This window comes from Ptychodera flava, chromosome 4 (genome assembly GCF_041260155.1).
Source record: "Ptychodera flava strain L36383 chromosome 4, AS_Pfla_20210202, whole genome shotgun sequence".
In the NCBI taxonomy this organism is placed as follows: Eukaryota; Metazoa; Hemichordata; class Enteropneusta; family Ptychoderidae; genus Ptychodera; species Ptychodera flava.
In genome coordinates this window covers 30,358,810-30,383,082 of record NC_091931.1, presented here as the reverse complement: position 1 = coordinate 30,383,082, position 24,273 = coordinate 30,358,810, and the positions used below count along the sequence as shown (strand labels likewise).

At 38.8% G+C, this 24,273-nt stretch overlaps 2 protein-coding genes across 2 annotated transcripts; both read right to left on the bottom strand.

Annotated features, from left to right (window-relative positions):
* Positions 1 to 7,013: 7,013 nt before the first annotated feature.
* Positions 7,014 to 12,190, bottom strand: LOC139131447 (uncharacterized). Its single transcript, XM_070697492.1, has 2 exons — positions 11,978 to 12,190; positions 7,014 to 9,885 (listed from the first exon to the last, which is right to left on the bottom strand). Exon 2 carries the CDS (start codon positions 9,770 to 9,772, stop codon positions 8,312 to 8,314), a length of 1,461 nt encoding a protein of 486 aa, XP_070553593.1. The 5' UTR covers positions 9,773 to 9,885; positions 11,978 to 12,190; the 3' UTR covers positions 7,014 to 8,311.
* Positions 12,191 to 17,750: 5,560 nt separating this feature from the next.
* On the bottom strand, positions 17,751 to 23,693 carry LOC139131445 (4-hydroxybenzoate polyprenyltransferase, mitochondrial-like). Its single transcript, XM_070697488.1, has 7 exons — positions 22,080 to 23,693; positions 21,218 to 21,384; positions 20,501 to 20,622; positions 20,020 to 20,105; positions 19,439 to 19,572; positions 18,946 to 19,134; positions 17,751 to 18,479 (listed from the first exon to the last, which is right to left on the bottom strand). The coding sequence occupies exons 1-7, from the start codon at positions 22,462 to 22,464 to the stop codon at positions 18,324 to 18,326; spliced, it is 1,239 nt and encodes a 412-aa protein (XP_070553589.1). The 5' UTR covers positions 22,465 to 23,693; the 3' UTR covers positions 17,751 to 18,323.
* Positions 23,694 to 24,273: the final 580 nt, after the last annotated feature.

The window sequence follows — 24,273 nt, the reverse complement described above, 5'->3', positions numbered from 1 at the left end:
GGGCGTTACAATTGCATAGGATGATATGTGTAGAAATGTCAGAAAACATACTAGGAATATTGTCAATTTCATAAAACTTTTATAAATGATTCACTGAAATGTACTTTATTGAAAAAAATAAAACAAATACCATGTTACTGAGCTTGATTTTTAAAGAGAATCATAATTGTATGTTTTTCTTTGAAAAATCACTATTGTAAATACGCTGACTCAGCATTTTTTCACAATTTTTATTACATTAAATAAGGTAGCATCTTTGTTATTGGATGAGTAACTTCATACATGACGTTTATATCGGAAATACTACATGTAGACAATACTTAAGAATCAGGAGTGTAATGAAATAACATTTTCATCCACCATGGCTACTGTTTTCTTTGAACAGGTCAAATTTGCAATAAAGTCATGTGTAGAGCTCAAAATCTAATCACGGGCTGATGGATAATTGAATGTAAATTATCTCAAAAATTAGATTTGGAACAGCCATTTTACAAGCTACAACATAAGTGATTAGTATATAATTTCTTCCTCTGAGTACTTGCTACGAGTATGTAATGTTAAAAACAACTTGGCAACATTTACAACCAACGTGTTTGATATAGACCACTGATATAAAAACATCGGGGACAAAGTTATCGTCAAAATAATCAAGGAAAGATCTATATTCGGCTTGATGACATTGATGATGCCCAAGCCTTCGTCATGAGCACCATCCCTTGGGTGGGCAACAAATCATGATCTTGCCCTTGCTGGCGTGTGTTATTATTTAATATAACAAATTAATGAAGGGGATTAGGGAGGGCAATTAACAGATGGACTGTTTTCTTTGAAATACTACACAGAGACTGCCAGGGTAAAAGTAATAGGCACACATTAGACAGTTTAGGCCTGTATATAAAAAAATGTTTAATGTATGACATTTATTGATCATATTCATAAATTCTAGACGAATATTGCTTGCCATACCCTGTTCTGACAGATGTGTAGATGACACAGCATTTTTACACCCCCCCCCCGCGGCAAAGAGGGAATAATCTTTGCCTTCTATGACTGACATTTGTGTCTAGCTTTGGCGTTTGGGTAGAAGATTTGCCATTCTATTAGCACAAGGTCGGATATCATGAAGAAAAACATTTTTCAAAGGCTGCGTTCACAAACATCTCGGGGTGGCGGGTATGAGGAGCTAAAAATGAGGGTATGTTTTGGATATTTCTAAATACTGTGGGACTGAAAGAAGGGGGCAGCCTTGCAAAAGTGCCGCTGGTTGGAAATACCACAATGGACACATATTGAAAAAAAAATGTTATACTAAAATAACCTTTGACAAAAGTCATCCACATTTGTGCATTTACAGAAAAACAGGTACTTTTAACCCCAATAAAGGTAAGCACAAATCACACGAAATTATTCTAGCCACCTTCATAGCTTTGCCAAGATAGACATCAAACCGTGGTCCAACACAGTGATTTATATTAAAGTGACTATATGTCCAAGGCAGAACAAATTAATTAATAGGATTAGGGAGGGTAATTAACGGATATGCACTGTTTTCTTTGAAATACTATACAGAGATAATGAGGGTAAAGTAATATGTACACACTTGACACAGGTAAGGCTTGTATAATGAAAAAAAATTAATACATGATATTTGTTGATCTTATTCATAACTTCCAGACGAATAATGCCAGCAGTACCCTGTGGTAATAGTTACTGTATAACGCATCATCACGTGACACAGAGCATTGCTGACGCAGAGTAATTTGACTCATTAAGCATATATTTACTTACAGTGCTTTTATTGATACCCGACACGCCATCACGTGTTACTGTAGAGATTTACTGACTCTGAGTAATTTGTTGACTCTGCAAACATATGCTTACGGTGCGTTTGTTACCTTTCGAGCTTGGGTTGCTGCGAAGCATCACGCGCTATAAAGGGAGCGTTCAGTTATTATGGCCGGGGGTAGGCCGGCAAATTCTTCCTGCGCATCAGTCAAAATAAGTGAACCCCCCTACCCATTGCACCAAAAAATTGATGTGCCCCCTTATAAGATGACAAAAAATTTCATGACCCCTCCCGCCCATAGCTTGAGTAAAGCTGCACACACAAACACCTCTTGAGGGGATGGCGATAGAATAATAAAAAAAAAGATTCTCAGATTTTTCAAATTACCCCCATTACAAACTCACAAGATGTTAATGTTCAAATTTCCCCCCTGATTTGCTATAATTTTGAAATTACTCCTCAAAGGGATTGGACAGAAATTACAGATGGATTGCAACATTTTTGCGCAAGTGTGTGGGTACAAAATTTTGATGTTTGGATTTAATTGATAATCAGCTGTTGATAATGTTGATTCACTATACATGGTAGTCCATGAGAAAACTATGTAATACTTTTTCAATACAAAAACTATATCTATGCATTTATAGATCTGTGATAATTGACATAAATGTACTTAATTGGAATAGGGTTGTTACAACTGGTATGTGGACAAAAATGTTCATCCACTATACATGGGAGTCTATGATAAAATTGTGAATAATTTTTTCCAATGAAAAACTTGCTATACTTGTGTACATACAGACGTTGAATAATTAACATAATTGTACTTGATTAGAATATGATGGTTAAAGGTGCATATTATGTGAACAAGAAATCTGATGTGGAATTTCACTGAAAATGTTCATCCACTATACATGGGAGTCTATGAGGAAACTAAGCTTATGAATAATTTTTTTCCAATACAAACCAATCTAAATCTGTGTATTTATAGACATTTGATAATTCATTTTAAAGTACTTAGTGAGACTAGGATGGTTAAAAGCTGATATGTGTGCAAGAAATTGGATTTTGGAATTCCACCAAAATGTTGATTCAATATACGTTGGAGTATATGAGAAAACTAGTGAATAATTTTTTTACAATGCTAAACTAAATTAATTTGTGCTTTTATAGGTGCTTGACAATTGATACAAATATACTTGATTCAAATAGGGTATTTGAAAGTTCAGATGTTGACAACAATATTGATATCGGAATTTCACCTAAAAGTATAATTTCACTTTTCATGGTACTAGCAGTCTACAGGTAACTGTTAAATCATTTCCCTGACAAAACTTGCTGTATAATATCTAAGTAATAGGAACTGTTCATTGCCCTCAGTGAGCTCAATTTATAGTAAGACAAGCCTCAGATTTGCCAAGGCAAGATGTTCCTGTGACAGATAGTTATATTTTTGTTCAGATTTATAGTTAAATGAATTCAGTGAATAAAATCATGCAGCGAATCATTTTCTATCTTCCAGAATATTTCTGAACACTGAAACTGCTTTTTGACGGGACGGATACTTATGAAAATTAAGTGACCCCCCCCCCCGCCCTCTGAGCTCTTTGAAAATACATGACCCCACCTTTGCAGTTTTCAAATTTAAGGTGACCCCCTGGATTATTTTGTAGCGCATGTATTTAACATCACCTGTCATTGTTGAAATTGCGCTTTTACCTAATTTTTTGACCCAGTCTCTTAGAAATACATGTGACCTTTAACCTTGTCATATTTTGACCCCCTAGGAAGCTGGTTTTTATTCAATATGAGCGCAAAATTAACTCTTCTCTCCCATTTACATGGCGCATATTACCCATTCACCTGGAGATATTGTAAAAAGTAGCGTGGTGACACCCTTTCATTAAAAGTGTAAACTAAATGGTATTATGTCAGGATTTTATTCGCCAAGTTTGGTCAAAATGACACCATTCAAAGCGACAGGAAGAAAGTTCGAAAATTATGTAGTGATATAATTTCGATATCGTCATTTTGTAATCGATACTTATGTTAAAATTTCTTTACAAACATCATAAAAACTATACATTCGATAGATATGGATCTTAATTCTTGGTATTTATTAAAATTAACTCATTTGCTAAGCGTTTTATAATTGCTTTCTTTAGTTTAAGTGAATTATATCATTTTTATTTATTTCAAACGACGCCATTTTAACGTCCGTTTCCATGGAAACGAGCGTGGTGACCCCCATTTTATTTCATCTTTGCACTTGCACAACTTCCAAGAATATTTGTGCAAAGTTTCAAGAAAATGACACCACAACCTAATTTTGACGTAATTCGTAGTACAGTATTAGTGTCAAAATTTAAAAATCGACCAGTTTGTATTATTACCAACGAAACCGATGAAGTGAATTAACTACACTGAGCACAGTCACTCGTGAGCTATTCAGCTCTGGGACTATTCGCCCCATAGACGGGTGTACATAAGCGAGAAAATTCTCGCTTATGTACACACGTCTATGGGGCGAATAGTCCCAGAGCTGAATAGCTCACGAGTGACTGTGCACTGAGGTATTAAATAAAGCACTACATTTTTCACATTGCACTTCAGGTAGAATGTGCCTCGGGGACACATATTCAGGCTCTCCAGTTTTTACAATACGATTACTGGTCTACCACTTGCGGGGGTTTATTTTGATGCTCATGGAAGGAAAAAAGGTTTCACCAAAATAGTTTTGCGAAAGTCTACCCTTTAATTTTTAACCCGTAGAGTTAACACAAGCTTTGCGGTCATGTGAATATTCGGTGTCGGTGATGAATATTGGGGCATTTGTGTCTCCGCACTATAATGCCCTGATTTTTATGGAAAATAATTTGAAGTTTTCTTACCGAAAGGTTGAGTAAAAGTTTTTCTTTCAATTTCGCAGAGCTTACTACACGCAGATTATCATGAAAAGAAAACGCTAATTTGAAAATGATTTGCAAACGAGAACATTTCATATTCTTCATGTGTAGTTTTATGTGTGAAGAGGTGACCCAAAGAGTTAAAAAAAATCCGGTAGCTTTTATAACGATGTGAGTTCATAAAATGAATGAACGAGACCACTCTCTTTATATGGGAAAAACAAACAAACTAACGAACGACTCCAGAAATTACTACAAAAATGGAGTCCTACAGAAACAATGTCTGCGACATTTGAAATCAAGACAGTGAGTACAGTCAAAAGGAAGTCGTTTTTTTTCGCGATTGGGTAGAGCCTATGTAGGCGTCCGTGTTCACGTGACCCTGTTGGCTTCAAAGCCAACCTTGAGGACATGGCAGCAAACATTTCATACCAGTTTGACTCAAAATTTGTCCATCGAAAACGCATTCATCACATCGCACAGACGTCTTGGACAAATTCCAAGATGAAAGAACAATTAACCAACCGCTATGGGTCCCAGTCTTATGTAATATTGTGGAAATGTAAACCGAAACGAAAGAATCGACGTGAGAAGAACTTGAAAACACGTGACTCAAATGATTGCAAACATGTGTTGCTCTTTAATAATATATACACAATATACAATTTGTAGTGGAAGCCCTGTACGTTGGCGTATATTCAAAGATCTGAAGACGTCATCTACGTAACAAAACAAGGGATACGGTAAATACTTTTACTGTAACACTAATTTGCATAATAAGCATCTCTCGGTTCGTCTGAATGGCAGTGGCAAAATATTTGCTCAAGAGATCGCTAAACATTTGGAATATGCTTGACTTTTCATCAATTTATTTTTTCGAAATAAGCTTTCCGAACAAAAATAAGCAATTAAAATTTTGCACTTTCACTAGTATGACTTGCAAGTCGAGAAAAAAGATAAATGTAATTTACACCCGTTACAACTCAAGATCGTTAAAATCCGCTATGTAGAAGGGACGTGAAATACAATTTGTTTCCTTCATTTGCACATTCTTGTTATCTAACATTGTCATTCAGAATTTTCGAAATCCTGTACGTGGCATGGCACGTCATGTGAGAGCTCCAAACAGGTAAGACTCGAAGATACTTCCGACCACCATCGTGGATATAACGCCCTCTACCACTGACGAAGAGTTTTCAAATAATGTGCACAGGCAACTCAATCGTAGATGTTTTCCCCAGTCCGGCACTTGAATCTTCCTGAATTTTTTGCAGTACGTGCCTGCCATGATAGCAAGGAATATAATGATACCTAGATCCCTGTTCGAGTCGAACTTGTTCCAACAGTCCTTAGGGTTATCCAAATTTTCCATAGTGTAAATCTGACATTCATTGTTGAACGACTTCAATTAGCCATGACAATATAATAGTTCTCCGATGATACCAGAGTCAGCAAAATTCATAGAAAATCGCACAAGTCTATTTAGTATACCCACTGACACTTATTGCCCGCAGAAATCTGCCTTTGAAATGTAAAGGCCGGTTTGATACTTTAGGAAAGTGTGCCCCTTTGTGTCACATCATGTAAATGAAAATGATCAATAAAAAAGCAGTGATTTGTCATGTTTAAATGAGATGCAGATATCCAGAACATAAAGTAGTACTATTATGTAATCTACTTATTTGACTTTGTGCAAGATCGATGTAAAACTCATTGTCAAAAAGACAGTTTGTGTCTTTCAGAAATGCTAACAAAGATTCAAATGAGAATTACTCATATTATCTATAAAAAGTCTATGAGGAATTGAATCAACGTTGGCGATATAACATTGGCGATAAAATCAGTTTTGTCTGAAATTCTGCCATTCAGCTGATAAGATGACAATTTTAATGTGGTGTTCATTTTACCCCATGACAGACCTGGGCCCCTGTGATAGACTACCATTAACGCATTCACAATGCATAGGTTCACCGGTGAAACCCTATAAACTGAGATGTAAACTTAATCTATCCCAAGTTTACTACCACCTTTGCTAACATTCTCGACAGAATTTTAGCTTTTCCTAAAATCTTAAAAAATTCTGAATCCCTTTTCTTTAATTTCCTCTTAGCATGTGCCCCGTCATTCATTTTTTTAAAAGAACTCGCGCCCGGTATGACTAGCCCTCTATGAACTGAGGTCTTGGGGCCAGCCCAATCATGTCAATTCACAAGTGATCACATAATCATCTGGGCTTTATTTCGCAACCACTTCAAACTAGTGAAATCACGCTATTCAGACAGACAAATATCTGAAAATTTATCAGCCTTGGAGACGTGGAGTAGATCTAGAATGTTATACTTTAATGCAATTCCCAAAGTTGATTGTTTCTAGTTGGATTACAGTAGGGTATATGTCGTTTTCAATACAGCAAAATTTCAAATCATTACAGCAATGATAATCTTGATATAATTTCACAGCATAATGTACTTTGAAGAATAAATTGGTAAAAAAAGTCACGGAGTTAAAAGTCCCTTTTTCTATCAATGATTCGATCCCCAGTTATGCAGTATTGAATGAATCTCTGTAAGAAATACTCAAACTCTCACATTCTTGCTGGTCGATACAGTTTGAGTGGACAAACTTTGAAAGTTATTTAAATGGTGAAGTTTTTGTCTTCTCGGTACAACATTTTTTTCAAATTTGTTGTGTGAGGAATGAAGATCCTTTGCAATGATATGTTGGTACATTTGACAGAAATACATTCCCTTATCATAAAACTTGCACTGCTTCACTATGAATGACAATAATTCAAATTCTTAGCAATACAATATTTCTAGTATTCAAATTTACATCATAATATATATTTTAAGCTACATTGACCAGGTGAAATGCTCTGTCATATCCTTTTCAATTTAACACACAAATTACCTGATGGCCTGTTGGAAGAAACAAAGTATGCCTAATAAAAGATATGCAACGTTCACTCATTATATAATAATTTTATAAAATAAACTCGGTAATTCTGAGAGGAAGTAAAATATGTTGCAAAACTAGTTAACAAAATTCATACAATAAAACGGAAAAAACACATAGCTGTGTTCTCATCAGCTTTGAAAGACAGAGGGGTGGCTAATTTACACAACAATGTACAATTTACATATTCTTTTGTTGTGGACATGTATATTTTTTGTACAGTTATTAACATATTAGTGGACTGTGAAAAAAGAGGGGTTGCAAACCTCTAACAATACCATTGTTGAGAACCCTGCATAGATTTAATCAGAAAAACTAGAATTACAGTAGAATATACTTGCAGATTATAAAAAATCAAATTAGTCATCAGTAGCTTCCTAATGGATTTGTTAACACCAGCTAGGTCAATCATTTTGAAAATTAACACTCCAGATGAGTGATATGGTACATAGCTCTACTGATCTAACATAGGGCAATGCAACTTATGTACAAAACCTAAGTAGACAATTTTCTAAAATCAAATGTGTCGAATGGCTACATCTCTATATGTATTACACTGATTGTCACCTGGGCTTTTCAAATCACAAGGATATTCAGTAAATGCATCTTGATAATATTACTATTCAAAATATGAAAGTTGCGATTTCGTGGATTGGCACAGCATTTAATCATTGATAGCCATCCTGAGGACCTCCGCGATGGCATCAGCGTACTCCTGTGCTTGGTCTTTGGTGCACACATTTGTATGATAAGCGAGACTCCAGAACATCTTGCCATGTATAGTGGCGATGTAATGGCCAAACACAGGCTCCGATTTGAACCCGCCACAGGCACACACTCTCTTCACCAATTCAAACTCCCGGGGTTTATCTTTCTTGAAGTATGAAAGATCTCCTAAATTTGACATCAGGAAAAGTTCACGACTTCGTCCTGCGTTCTTCTTATCAGCTAGCTCAGAAGCAAGAACATCAAGAACTGACAATTTCAAGCCATTTTTCAGGAATGCGGCAAATTCAACGAACTCCCTTCCTGCTTTACAACCATTTCGACACATCTTTCTTGTTCCCTTTGTACAATTTGCTGCCAGCTTCCAAAACTCGGCACGTGAATCACTATTCTTAGGCACTTTAATGTCTTGCTCCATCACCGAACAGTATAGCCCCACAGACTTGTCCGGATCAGGTGGTGGGTTGCTGTACCTCCTCATATTCACCGGCAGACCTGTGTGAATCGTCTGACTGCGGCTCAGTTTTCCTCCCTGCATGATTTTGCAACCAGCTATGGAAGCCGCTGCCGTTGTGGCTCCATTCACGGTAGCTCCATGTTGACGACATATCTCTCGCAATTTCGTCACTTCTTCCGCCGTGAAGTCTATGGAGAGGGCCCTGGTCTCCTGGACAACAGACGGGTTTTTGGACATTTCTGTCGGAAAGCGTTCAAGGTACGGATTTCTCTTTGATCGCAGGAAGTATAATTTAAAGAGAATTTTGTAGATAATTTTTTCCCACCATGCAAATTCTCCGATATTGAACAGACCTTCAATTGGTGGAAGGCGTGGATAACAAGTCATATCAACGTCCTCACCTTTAGATAAAGCAGAAAGGATGTCCATGAGTTCATTTAGGACCCTCATGATACAGTTTCCATCTACGATAGCATGGCTGAATGTAGTAGCTATGATGTTCTTGTAAACCCCATCTTCGGACGCCTCCTGGTCCTTACAACTGAGTAAACGCAAGCGCCATAATGGTCCTCTTGAAAAATCGAACAGCGTTTTGGTCTCCATGGCATGGACATCTTCCCAGCAGTCAGCTGTAACCACGTCAACGTCTACCATCAAGTCTTCCATTGGAACAAAGTAGTAGGACTGCCCGTGTGCATCTTCATCTTCAAGTACTCTCACTTGAAACTGGGGGTGTCTTCTCTGAAGGACTTTTGCTGCCTCCTCCAGGAGATTAAGCGTCAGTGGAGTACATGACTCCACAAATGCCATGTAACAATTTATTTCCATCGTATTTTTATTGAGTTCATACATCCAACTCTCAAAGGGGCCAAGTTTCCTCCCATTGTTGAACGACGTCCCGCTTCTAGCTGTGGCCTGTGGTGCAGGCGATGAGCTAGCCATGATCTATTTTTGGCTCAGTGTTGAAGGAATAACCAGCAACTATGGAACTTCACGTGAAAAAAAAATACTGACTCTTCCTCGATTGATGTAACAGTGGCAGCCTTGACTTTTTTCTGCAAAAAAAATACAGCAAAACTACATTCAGTACATGTAAGCAGGCCATCTATTCCATCTTGCTGGCGTTTTTCTAGAACAGAAAATAACAAAGGTTTATTATATTCGCTTTGCAATCTTTGCATCCTGCTGAAAATTGGTACACCAGGACTGCAATCTCTCCAACCTTGTATTAAAACGGTAGACAAACAATGTTTGTTGTCTGTTAAAAGCACAGAATGGAAATTAAGGCGAGAAAAATATCCTCAAAAAATACTATTTCTTAAGGTCGTCATAATATAAAGAGAAATAAGGACATCACTAAGAACCTACAAATAGAATTTCAAATGAATAGGACAGCCTCAAGTATGCCTGGGATGCAGTCAACAAATGCACTATTCCAGCTTTAACCACAGAAATGTGCCATGATATAAAACCACCTATCCAAGTACTCATGTGTTACACAGGCAAGTTAGATACTATTTTTATGTCAAAATAAAAATTTTAGAGAAGTAGCAGGCCAAACTCTGACCCTAAAAACCATCAGAAAATATGGAAGAGCTGTTCCGTTGTTTAAAAAAATTTCCAGCTATCAAACTGACTGAAAAGATCCATCGCTTGAGGGCCTCTTCTACCTAAGGGGGCATGGAGAGCGCCCTCAAACGACGGATTTTTCAGGGTTGCCATAACACACACACACACACACACCATCACGTGTTTTGTTGCAGTCAAAAATATACAGAAATGTGGAGATATGTTTTGTTTTTTGAGAAACAGCTTAATATATTACTTTGGTTTAAACAAAATTGTATCTTAATGACTTTTGAAATATATGTTGAGCAAATATTAAAAATTGAAAAGGAAAATCAAAATACCTCATTAGTTCAGAATTGTTTACTTTTTACTTTGAGACAATTTAATTTTGTTCGTTTGCAGGTGCCACCGACTTAGCTTGAAAAAACTAAAATCTGCATCCAAACAGGAAGCTTTCCACAAAATTAGTCACAGAACAAGTGGTTTTGATCATGGACCCTTGGAGGGTCTATGGTTTGATCAATATTTACATTCAGTTTGTTCATTTGCATAATAGTCATGTCATCAACTTGTCTTGAACCTAAGGTCTGTCACCTGGTATGACTAATTTGGCTCAATTACAAAGATCTAGGTATGGAAGTTTTGGTGTTGAGAACTCGTTATCATTTCTACACTTATTGACCAAAACTATATTTAAACGACAAATTTCAAACTAATTATAACCGTTCAATGGAGCTGAATGGACAAACATGCAGACAGACAGCCAGACCATGGAGGTAGCAGAGAACGCACACCGGCCAGCTATTACCCAAAGGAGGCCTCATAGCTTCTTTTTGCCATAGTTGAGTAGAACCGTTGGCAAGACTGTAACCAAACATATCATTTCAATTGAGGAGTTGCCAAACTCGACAGCGACAGTTCCGTAGGACCGTTTGGGTGCACTGTAGCCTGTAGGGCTAAACCACAGGCGTTCTGCGGGTTGTTCAGCGAGGCTGCCCTTGCCATCTACAGGGTTTACGTGGAGGGACGGTGGCTGAATCGAACAACCCCTACATGGTGGTTCTACCACAATCCTCGGCCTTGTTGGACATGCATCTCATAAACTGAGAAAAAAGTGTGTCGTACTAGGCTGTGACCACAGGCGTGCTGTTTTCTGGGTAGTTTCTATAAGTGTAGTTTATTCTACGTTGCTACGGAAGAGAACGTCGAAACGTAGAATAAACTACACTTATAGAAACTACCCAGAAAACAGCACGCCTGTGCACGTAGCCAAGACATTACGTCGAGAAGCACACCTTGGGCCCAGGACTCGCTCTCTACGGCCAACGGCGAATTGTATGATTAGGTCGATCATAGTATACGTCCGGTGTCTAGTCATTACAAATTATTACAAATCATCGCACTTTAATACCAAACCTTTGCTGCCCAGGCTGCCAAGCTTACTGATTCAACGATAGTATACCTCTCGCATTGTGTTCATGACATTTTCATTGCGAACAACAAAGCGCTTTTTGTTGTCAACGACATTTGGTTTTGAACGGATTGTAATGATTAAGTGCCAGCTAGCGAAGTACCTACCGTTCCGGTTGTTCCTGGAGAAGGTGTGAATGAACCGTGGGACGACCCTTGCCTGGTTGGTCCCTGCCTAGCTCAAGCTCGCTAGTCTGACAGTAGAACAACAGAGAGGTGACAGCAGGAATTACCAATCACCCTATAGATACTCTGCCTGTACGGGGCTGATATACGCAGCACTTACATAACAGGCTTGCGCAGGCGGGGAAGCTGTTTGCCCAAAGTCAATCACGTGCGCATACCATACCATATATGTCACGTCAACCTCTAGCTTTGTTTGATGAACACGATTTTGACTATGATAAAGATCGTGCCATAAACGGTTACTCTCACCTGACAACGATGGATTTCATAAAAAATAGACCACATACTCCCTTATTGGTTTGTCCTCGTATCAATAAACAGGTATCGAGAAGACTTTTTGATTAGTCTTTTTGAGTTGCAATTGTGGAATGGTGGCATATACCTGCAAATACTACTGAGTTTTACTGGAAATTTCTGCTCAAAATTGTTTAGTTTTTGTTTTTTGGGATGGAATGCACCTCGGGAACAGATATTCGAACACTAAAATTTCTTCAATACTTAACCGGTGTACAACTTGTGTAACTCATTTTGAAGTTTGCAGAATGAATTAACTCTTCACTGTTTCTGCTTTTGTCAAAATAAAAACATAGAGATAGAAGCCATTTTGCATTTCAAACATCGGTAAGTTTTGGTAATATGTTTCTGTAATGCCAAGTTTTGCACGGTGAACCAATATTTTTAATTTTTACTTTGAAAAGGTTACGGTTTAAAGTTTTCATTAGAAAAGTTCTAAGTAGAAATGTTAAAATATTTACTTTCAAGGCGCGCGCGCTCACTACTTTAACAAGGGAAAGTATCCTGTAAATGCTACTGACATGACATTTCTTTGCAAATGGATGATATATTTGCTTTTTGTGAAGACTCGTGTCGATGACGCAGCATTTTTACCTTGAAGTGCGCCCCCAGCAGCAAAGAGGGAATAACCTTTGCCTTCTATGTCTGACATCTGTGTCCAGCTTTGGATAGAAGATTTGCCATTCTACTAGCCTGTGCTAGTAGAATATCATAAAGTAAAACAATTTTCAAAGGCTGCGTTAACAAACATATAGGGGTGGCGGGTGAGAGGGGCTTAAAATAATGAGGGTACGTTTTGGAGACATCTAAATACTGTGGGACTGAAAGAGGGGTATACTTGAAGAAATGCCGCTGGTTGGAAATACCGCAATGGACAAATTTGGGGGAAAAATTAAATTGTTACACTACAAAAACCTTTAACAAAAGTCTGGCACATTTGTGAATTTGCAGAAAAACAGGTACTTTTAACTCCAATAAAAGTTAGCACAAATAACACGAAATTGTTCAAGCCACTTTAATGGTTATGCCAAGATAGACGTTGTCAAACACACTAATTTATTGACAGTGACTTTTATGTCCAAGGAAAAGCGCTCTATAGAAGGCCTTATGAGCCGCTAACGAGTTATTTGGTCTGGGCGATAAGCCCCTGCGTGTTGTTGATCGGTAGAACAAATTAATGAAGGGGATTTGGGAGGGTAATTAAGATATATAGACTGTTTACTTTGAAATACTACACAGGGATAACGAGGGTAAAATAACAGGCACACACTCGACTCAGATAATGCTTGTATAATGAAAAAAATTAATACATGATATTTGTTGATCTTATTCATAACTTCTAGACGAATAATGCCAGCAGTACCCTTTGATAATAGTTACTGTATTGTAGTGACGCATCATCACGTGACACAGAGAATTGCTGACGCTGAGCAATTTGCATATATTTACTTACAGTGCTTTTATTGCTACCTGACACGCCATCACGTGTTACTGTAGAGATTTACTGACTCTGAGAAATTTGTTTGCTCTACAAGCACATACCGTGCGTTTATTACACCCCGAGCTGAGGATGTTGCGTTTATTGCCGCCTGACACACCACCACGTGATATTGTCGAGATTTAAGGGACTGGCCAGTTTCTTCGGCCTGGGGGGCGGTGGATTCATGGGGGGTCACCCTGTTTTTTACTTTGGTGATGGGGGGGGGTTCACCATGTTTTTGAAATGCCCAATAGGGGGGTCGGAGTGTTTTTGAATTTCGACTCAGGCTCATCATTGCCTAAAATGCATCGTGTCAGCCACAAATTTCATCATTCACTTGTATTTTTCGGCGCGCCCTTCGGGCGCGTAACTTTAATAATCAGACATATTTTTCAGCCCGTCCAACTTTAACATATCAGGCATACATATATCAGAGATATCTGTATGTTCAATATTATTCAGCATGCTCTTCGAGCGCATTACTTTAATATATCTGACATTTTTTAGCACGCCCTTCCTGAGCATGTTTTTAATATGCCAGAGATATCTTGATGTTTGCTAAGTGAAAGTGTACTGTTATGAAATCTGCATTTCATATGAAAAGCATGACAAATTCCTGATACTTTTCTGTTCTCTCTATGAGAATTCAGTATGAGAAAGCAACATGCACAAATATTTCACAATATGTATTTGGTACAGTGACTTATTTTAGAGATAGAAAAATGACAAGATATCTTTCGTTCATTGATGCAACTGTTTTCCTTTGTGTCTCAGGCTTTCTGGAGAATGATGCTTTTTATGACCAAAATAACAGTTAAAAAAGGCAGTTTTTATCATTATTAGCTGTGCTTTTATGGTTTCAATGTTACAAGAAAAGGTCATCTCAGACACTGCACACATCAGATTTGGCTAAGTGTGCTTCTCTATGGTTCCTCAGGAGATTTAATTGGATGGCTGGCAAATCTTAACACCCATCAAAAATTTTGATTTACTGCCTTTTCCTCTTTGATATTAATGATTGACATCCATTTCTGTACAACAGTTCAGGACATCTGGTTAAGCATAGAAAGTGTGAAATACATTCACAGCTCATTCAAAATGTACTGTATTCAAACTTTAAGATTGACACTTTGAAATTCCTATCTTACAACTGACATGTCAACAATTTCATTAAAACACAGAATGACTGTTAAAATATAAATGTATGTAAAATATAATATATTATATATATATATATATATATATATATATATATATAATATATATATATATATATATATATATATATATAAATTTACGTCCACCCTTTGTTTTACAGTTGTCGCGTGTGGGGGGGGGTCACCCTGTTTTCGAAATTTGGAATAGGGGGGTCAGCCACTTTTTGACGTCGGCAAAAAATCATCCACCGCCCCCCCCCCCCCAGGCCGAAGAAACTGACCAGTCCCTAATGGCTGTGAGTAATTTGTTGACTCTGCAAACATATACTGATATATGTGCTTATTTATTACCTTTCGAGCTGGGGATGCTGCGAAGAATCACGCGCTATCAATGGAGAAACAATCGTAAAGTACCAGACAGTAAAACAAACCCTACACCCCAGCCCCGTAAAAAAATTAGCGTGCTCGCTGGACGATAACCTAACGTCCACGGGCAATATCAAAATTTATACATATCATAACCTAATGATAAAAATAAGAAATTTACAACATTACAAAATGTGTCATATTTAATCTGCAAGGAAGCAATGTCACGTCGGGTATGTGACGCCGGAGCCCTGATCTTCCTGACACTTGATACGGGCGGACGCATTTGGTATCCGGGGGAACTTGGAAGATTTCAGGGGGAGGGGGGATTCCGAGAGGTTGCCTTTGAAAAAATGCAGCAAAGGATGGCAGAAAAAATAAAAAGATTGCCGGCAGATTTGAAGTAAAAAATAAGGCACGGACACTGAGTTACATTAAGTCTTTGCTTGAAATTTTCGGCTCGCCCTCTGGGCACCCCATTTTATAACATCTTTAATTTTCAGTGTGTCCTTCGGACACACCATTTGTATAATATAATTCAATGTCGGTGCGCCATTCGGACGCCTTATGTTCGTAACAGTACACAGAGAAAAATACAGGGCAATTTAAAAAAGGAAGAGCATCATACTTTATGCCAAAAAAAGCTTTAAAAGCGGTAGTGGTTTTCTTACTGATTTAGACCTCGATGACTTCTTATTTATCTCCATCAGTGATATTGCTGCAGGAATGCTTCTATTTTCTTTCCAACTTTCCAGCATACTGAAGAAGATGCTGTTTGCCTATAGTTCCATGTAATATTTATGCTGCTTTGTATTTCTTTCCTCATGAAGCTTTGTCATGTCATGTGAAGAAAAGCATCTGAACAAAAAGAATAGCAAATATTGGCATTTCAGCGCGCGTGTGCACGCGAAAATAAAAAGATTCTTCTGAGAGGGGAAGTGAAAAAAAAATGCCAGAACTCACACAGGTGAAGCACCCCCTATTCAAAATGGCCGCTACCATATGTTACGGCCCGGCGTCGCATGCCTCTTATACTTGCCTGTTTTCTTGCGAGGCACCTATGAATCGACCACCTGACCCTTTGAGTACCGCGTTAAAATATATTCCTTGAAATCAAAAAGTCGTACTTCTCTACAGTATCAGTGTCAAGGTTTTAAAATTAACCAGTTTGTATTACTACCAACGAAACCGATGAAGTGAATGAGGCTAACTATACTGAGGTATTAAAGCACCACACTTTCCAGATTGCGAATGTGCCTCGGGGACACATATTCAGGCTCTCCAGTTTTTCAAAATACGTTTATTGGTCTACCAATTGCGGTGGATTAGTGTGAAGCTAATGGAGGGAATAAAGATTTCACCAAAATAGTTTTGCGAAAGTCTACACTTTAATTTTTAACCCGTAAAGTTAACACAGGCTTTGTGGTCATGTGAATATTCAGTGCCGGTGAATATTGGGGCATTTGTGTCTCCGCACGATAATGCCCTGATTTTTATTGAAAATGATTTGAAGTTTTCTGACCGATAGGTTGAGCTAAAGTTTTTCTTTCAATTTCGGAGAGCGTACCACACGCACATTGTCATGAAAAAAAACCGCACTAATTTGGAAATGAATTGCGTACAAGAACAAACGAGAACGCTGGTCTATTCATATTCCTGAATTTTCATGTGTAATTTTATCCGTAAAGAGGTGGCCAAAAGAGTAAAAAAGTCTGGTAGCTTTTATATCAATATAAGTTCATAAAATTAAGGAACGAGACTCCTGTTTTTGTATGAGGCTAACAAACAAACAAACGACTTCAAAAAATACTGCAACAATAGAGTCCGGCAAAAACAATATCTGCAACATTTGAAACAGAGACAGTGAGCTTACAGTCACAAGAAAGTCGTTTCTTCGTCACGGTGACTGGGTAGAGCTAGGCGTCCGTGTTTACGTGATCCTGTTGGTCAGACGAGAACCACGATCAACTTTTTGAGAGACGCTTTGAAACCAACTAGGGGACATGGCAGCAAATATTGGAGACTAGTGGGACTTAAAATTTGTCCATCGAAAACGCATTCATCACATCACACAGACGTATTGGACAGATTCCAAGATGAGATCACAATTAATTAACAGGTATACGGTCACCTGTAATCTAAATATGCCCATATATGGTCAAGGGGGCGTTCCTTCGTATTCAAAATGCCCATGTGAGGGCGCTGTTTTAAAAAGCGACCACCCGCTTAAAATCTGTGATTGGTTAGATTTTCTCTTTCTATGGTAACTGTGCCAGAATTGGAACAGGTGACAGTATACCTTTAAAGAATCTTCACAAACTACGTTATGTAATATCGTGGAAATAGTAAACAGAAACGAAAGAAGTGAGAAGAACTTGAAAACACGTGACTCGAATGATTGCATACATGTGTTGCTCTTTATTAATATATACATATATACAATTTGTGGTGGAAGTCCTGTACGTTGGCGTATATTCCAAGAACTGAAGACGTTATCTACGTAACAAAACAGTAGACAATGTAAAAAAATTTACTGTAACATTAATTTGCATATTAAGCATCGATTTCTCAATTCGTCTAAATGGCAGTGGCAAAATATTTGCTCAAGAGATCGATAATCATTTTGAATATGCTTGACTTTTCATCAACTGTTTTTTCGAAGTAAGCTTTCCGACAAAATAAATGATTAAAATATGCACTTTCACTAGAATGACTTGCAAGTGGAGAAAAAGGATAAAAAATTTTCACTACCGCTATGCAGAAGGGACGTGAAATACAATTCGTTTAGTTCAGTTGAATTTGGCAGGGCCATATTCTTGTTATTTAACATTGTCATTGAGAATTTTCAATATCTGTACATGTCGTGTGAGCGCTCCAAACAGGTAAGACTCGAAGATACTTCCGAGCATCGTCGAGGATATAACGCCCTCTACCACCGATGAAGAATTTACAAACGTTGTGCACAGGCAACTCAATAGTAGACGTTTTCTCCAGTCACTTCTTCCTTCTTGAACTTTTTGCAGTACGTGCCGGCCATGATGGCAAGGAATATGATGATACCCAGATACTTGTTCGAGTCGAACTTGTTCCAACAGTCCTTAGGGTTATCCAAATCAACAGTGTATATCTGGAAGAAGGGAGACAAAATGCTACATTTATATTTGACAGGCTCAGTGGCGGTCTCTCTCCCTTTATTGCTGTGCTAGATTGATTTTTATTTTCTTATATATAGCTGTCTGTCTCTATCTCTCCTTCCCGCTATCTCTGTCTTTCAAATCCCCTCTTTGCCTGCTTTCTGTCTTAGGCAGTCTAGTTTGTCCCATCTGTGTCTCTATGATAATGATTACGTCAAAACTTCAAGCAACTACGACAAGACTGTGGATACGGAGTGGTCAGTCTCCGGCCATTGCAATTCTCCAATGTATAGAAAGGTTCCAATTAAAACGTTTATACCATAGTCGTTTTCTCTTACACGAATTGGGCGCCTTACAATTATTGCGAAGCTTTAAACTGTCCTTGCATCATCTGCATGCAATGACGTAACTAACAAACTTTAAAAACCAGCCCTCACACAACAAAGCACTCCGCCTCACCTGTCTTGCTAAGTGTGCTGCGGTTGCAGCTACGCCGATGTAGTAGGGCAACGCCTGTTCGTTGGCGATTCCGGCCACTGCCATTCCGGACACCATGACTCCAGCAAAGCCACTTAGAGCAAGCTTAGTGTTGTCGGCGAGCTTCAAGGCAGAAGACTTCACTCCTATTTTTATGTCGTCTTTCTTGTCCTGAAAATCATAATGCAAAATAACCTTGAAAAAAACTACGCACTGGCGTATTTCAGAGATTCATTCTGCTGCAATTATTCATCAAATGTATATACGCAATTGTCACATCACAACATGCAGTTATCTTGTCACAGGTTTCGACTTTCGTGATCTGCTGTATCAAAATACGTGGCAAAAAGGAGCTTTTGCCACGCCCAAACGCCATTAATTTGAAAGATGTTCAAACTTCGATTGAAAGTCACATTCTCAACAGGTGGAATTTAGCGCCCTCTACGGCACTTAGCTTCAAGTCTTTTGTTCTTACCTGATGCGCGTATATGGTGTCATACAGCAACGTCCAGCCTGTGCCTGATGCAAGAAGAGGAAGCACTACGCTCCAGTCGCATGAGCCGTGCAAAGCTGACCAGCCGAGGAGTACTCCTGCGTTCATAACAACGCCTGTCAAACGAAAAATATACGTAAATTATAAATACTTTACGAAAAGAGTGAAGGACGTGACAATAATCGTTTTCCACCTTTTATAATTATCTATCAGTTGATAAATATCAAGAACAAATTGCGTAAGTTTACATCATTGATATCCAAATCGTTAATCAACGTTCTATGTCGCCATTTTGTCTTGAAATAGCAAGACCAAATTTATGACACTACACACCTCAAAAACTTAAATACTATCAATTCTTTGCTGAAGGGAACTTTGACCTCTTTCATTATCAAGACCGGAAATCCAGGGTTGCCATGAAAGCTTGGATTATGAGATCATATTGTCTGAAATAATTGCGAAAGTGAGTGTTCGATTTAACGGAGGGCGGCGGCAAAGCTATTTAGTAGAAGGAAGGGGTCCCGCAATCGGATACTCGGACACAAAACCGATGCAGCTCTTACCTAGATATAACTGTGGCCAGTATGTGACTCTCTTCATCAGTGGATAAGTCGCGATGAAGAACATATGGATGACTCCCAATCCTAGTCTGTAGTGAGCGAAAAGTACAATGAACATGTCGAGATGTAAGTTTCGTGATGCGATGACACTTTTGATGGGGTAAAACATTTACTGATGGAGCGAGTCATATTTTATGTGTAAATTCAAAGTAAAAATAATCATTGCAAGATTTCATGATTGCTGCAAAGCCTATGTATATATACCGATATGTCTTGATCATACGTGTGTAATAACGACACTTAGCGTTAGCAATCTGTTCATGTTTCCTCCCTTATTCGAGGTAATTTTTATATACAATTACAACTTGAGTTCCAACTCTTCCATCTTTAATATTCTTTGGCAAATAATTATTGTGCTTGCCATGAAGAAAATGATGCAGTGTTGGATATATTTGCTAGTTTTAATTTGCAATCAAATACATACGTGTAATTGTTTAAACTGCCCAGTATTGCGAGTGCTGTCGCCGTCTGCAGGCCGAGGAAGGCCCCAGCTTGCGCCATCGTGACCTGGCCAGAAGCTAGAGGTCTATTACGGCAACGTTCGACCTGTTTAAAAGACAATATTTGAAAAATAAATAAAACATCACGTATGTCAGTATTTTTTAAAGCTCGGACAACAAAATGACATTTTTAGGTTGACGAGTGTCGCATTTATGTAAAAATTTCTATGAAACGTTACGAAAAATTCAACACCTTACTGATAGAAGATGGTTTCGTATATCGAATGACTTGAAAATCAAAACATGTCACTTCCTAGTACAATACTTGTTTAATATTCTTTGAAAAATCTTCAATTTTTTTGTATAATAGATTTACATACAGGAATATAATTACACGGTATTCGTATGCTTTCAAACAAAGTCTCTTTACAATGTAATTGATTGATATGCTGACCGAAAGTCCGAAAAAAGTCCACACATTTTGGATCAATTTCCCTGCAAATTCCGATCAAGAAGATTTCTCACATACACAAGCGATGAACAGCGCTCAAAAGAAGCGCAAAGTAAGCGCTATTGCATAAATGTAGTGCTGTTTAGAACCTTACGGCCGGAACAATCTACACTTTCCTGGAATACGAAGTATTCACTAAACCGTTAATTATTGAATATGTGCTACAGTATCCACGCAAAGCAAAACTTACATGCTTGTCGAAATCTCGATCCATCATGTCGTTTATGCAACAGCCAGCACCACGGATAACCACAGCGGCGACGCCGAACAGTCCAAGCAAGTACGGATCTGGTAATGACCCCGGTGCTGCAGCCATCCCCAGACTCCATGCGTATGGCCAATAATAGAGCCAGGAACCTGAATTGATAAATTCAGATGGCATTGTTACAACTAGGGAAACATTTTAGAATGTTATTCCCTATTGGTCGACGGCTATGGTTTCATAGTTCGATGACTATTAATAAAGGCTTTTTTCAATGAACCTTAATGTTCAGTCATTTAAGCCATGGTAGTTTCATTTGACTGTAAATCACTACATAGCCAGTTTAAAGTACAAGATAGTGCTATCAATGGCCAATCGGGAACCAGGTTCCTATTTAGTTTGTCAAAACTGCTGGTTACGACACTGGAGTAGATATGCTGCTGATAACGTGATCCTCGTTTGCCGTGACCTCACCGCTGCCAGATACCAGAATTCTCGGGACCAGTGTGACACATTAATGAAACAACATTTAGTTATTAAAACAGACCAAAGCGTCAAAGTTTTGGAGTAAAACTTCACGTCTCCAAGAAAGTAAACAAACGACCAATTTCCGCGACTTTCCGTTACTCATTTGCTTGGTCCACCGAATTCACAGGATTGCGTAAAGAAACATCATGGTAGACACACTATACCATATTCTTACCATATTCTTACCATACGACAATTTTTACCTGTAGTCTATATTTATCTGTACCTGCTTTTTCGTCCACCTTCCATACAGTAAATTCTTACAAATCAATCAATTCAAATCAAATTTATCTGATTCATCTTCGCTGATATTCCTACTTACCGATCGGTTTGTCAACTCGCATGAGTTTTAAGTAAGGCTGCGTCAATGACGGCGCTGAATTAACCATAGCGGCGGCGGTAAGTTTCCTTTTCCACTGCGTGAACTCCCAGCTAACCTTCAGCACCTCGCTGTCCTTACGTTGGGGAGAATGCTTCATGAGTGAACGTTGCTGGCAAACCAACGGATTCCTCGTCGCCTGTGGAGAAGTCGTAGCGCGGTCGGCTAGCAGCGGCAGATTCGTGGATCTCACGATCGTGTCAGGTCCCGATACCCTGTCATTGCGTCCTCTTCCGTTGTGGTAGGATTGCAGTTGCACGACGTAGCAAGTCGTTGGCGGTAGGCGGTTCAGTATGGACGATAAAGTGCGGCCCGTCACGGCAGTCATGGTTCTCCTCTTGTTCGGGTTAAGCACGATGTAACTGGTCAGTTGTCAGGTCACTTCTGAAAGCTGCCAAGCTTTATGCAAACTTTTATATAGATATATCTCGAGTTCACGTTACGTAATACAATCACCTCTCATACTTATCAATGAACCCTTCTCACGTGCCGTTCCTGATCGTTATGTATATAGTATTTCTATGCTCATGTGACGTTTAAAAAGTTTTAAAACATCATTGCCGTAATCTTCTCCTGTCACCGACCAAAACTTCCTATTTGTCGTTTCATGACAGATTTTTCAACCTCGATGCTGGAAAATTGCTCTCCTTTTGGGGATAAGAATTGTCAAAGCCCGAGCTAAAGGACATAGGATCGGTGTGTCGTAACGTACAACTCAGAGTGACTACCCCGGTCCCAGTACTTGGTATTTCATAGATGGTCACTGGAATGAGAAACCAAATGTGTGGAGCAATAGAGATCTCGCTAAAATCTGGACGATCCATTCCAGTAATAAGCTTAAATTCCAATCCACAAATTGACCCCGCTGATTGGGATTGGGTCATGGGCAGTATTTTTCCTCATTTTCTATTAAATTCTAACGAAAATTGTTGTACGCATCCCTTGTGCATTCGTTTGCCTATTGAGAGCATTTTGAATGTTCTGATAGTAGCTACAACCATAGCTGTGGGTCCATAGCTGTGGTGTTTTCAGACGGGATTCATGCCTTTTACGGGCTGGTTTTGATTTTACGATTTTAACCCCGCCACCACAGCTGTGGGATATTGAATAGACTAGCGTCCATGTTCCGCCGCAAGCACCCTTTGCGCAAGTTTGTTCGACGATATTTCGAAAAATTTTCCATCCAAAGAACAAATTGCCAACACTCATCGACAGCTTGGTTATTAGGGACTCACCAGACCAGAAATCCGCTCAAAATTCACTGAAATGTCGCCTTTTTTCTAGGTTTGCCCGACATGACTACACGGAGACCGCCATTTTGCTAGCGTAAAACTGTTGGTCGAGGCTCCCTACAGCACGTCACTACAGTGACGTAGGCGGTGACCTCTCAACTTCTAAACACAAACTGAGAGATTAGATTATGGCCAGCATCCGCGCGCCACTAATAATCACAGATCCTAGGACTGAACTTTTTTCCCCCGAAGTAAAAGTTTGTTTTCAGTTTTGTGAGACTGGGAATGTCCATAAGACGAACGATGGTCATCGATATCACACGATGAATCTCTTAATTTGTGTTTAGAAGTTGAGAGGTCACCGTCTACGTCACTGTAGTGACGTGCTGTAGGGATCCTCGACCAACAGTTTTACTCTAGCAAAATGGCGGTCTCCGTGTAGTCATGTCGGGCAAACCTAGGCGATATTTCAGTGAATTTTGAGCGGATTTCTGGTCTGGTGGGTCCCTAATAACCAAGCTGTCGATGAGTGTTGGCAATTTGTAATTTGGATGGAAAATTTTTCGAAATATCGTCGAACAAACTTGCGCAAAGGGTGCTTGCGGCGGAACATGGACGCTAGTCTATTCAATTTCAATATCCCACTGCTGTGGTGGCGGGGTTAACATCGTAAAAGTCAAAACCAGCCCGTAAAAAGCATGAATCCCGTCTGAAAACACCACAGCTATGGACCCACAGATACAACCATGTGGTGGCGCGGTAAAAATCGTAAAAGTCAAAACCAGCCCGTAAAAGGCATGAATCCCGTCTGAAAACACCACAGCTATGGACCCACAGATACTACAACCAGTGACTTCACTACCTTGTAGTATATCCATTTGGCACTCAATGCCTCATAATACTGC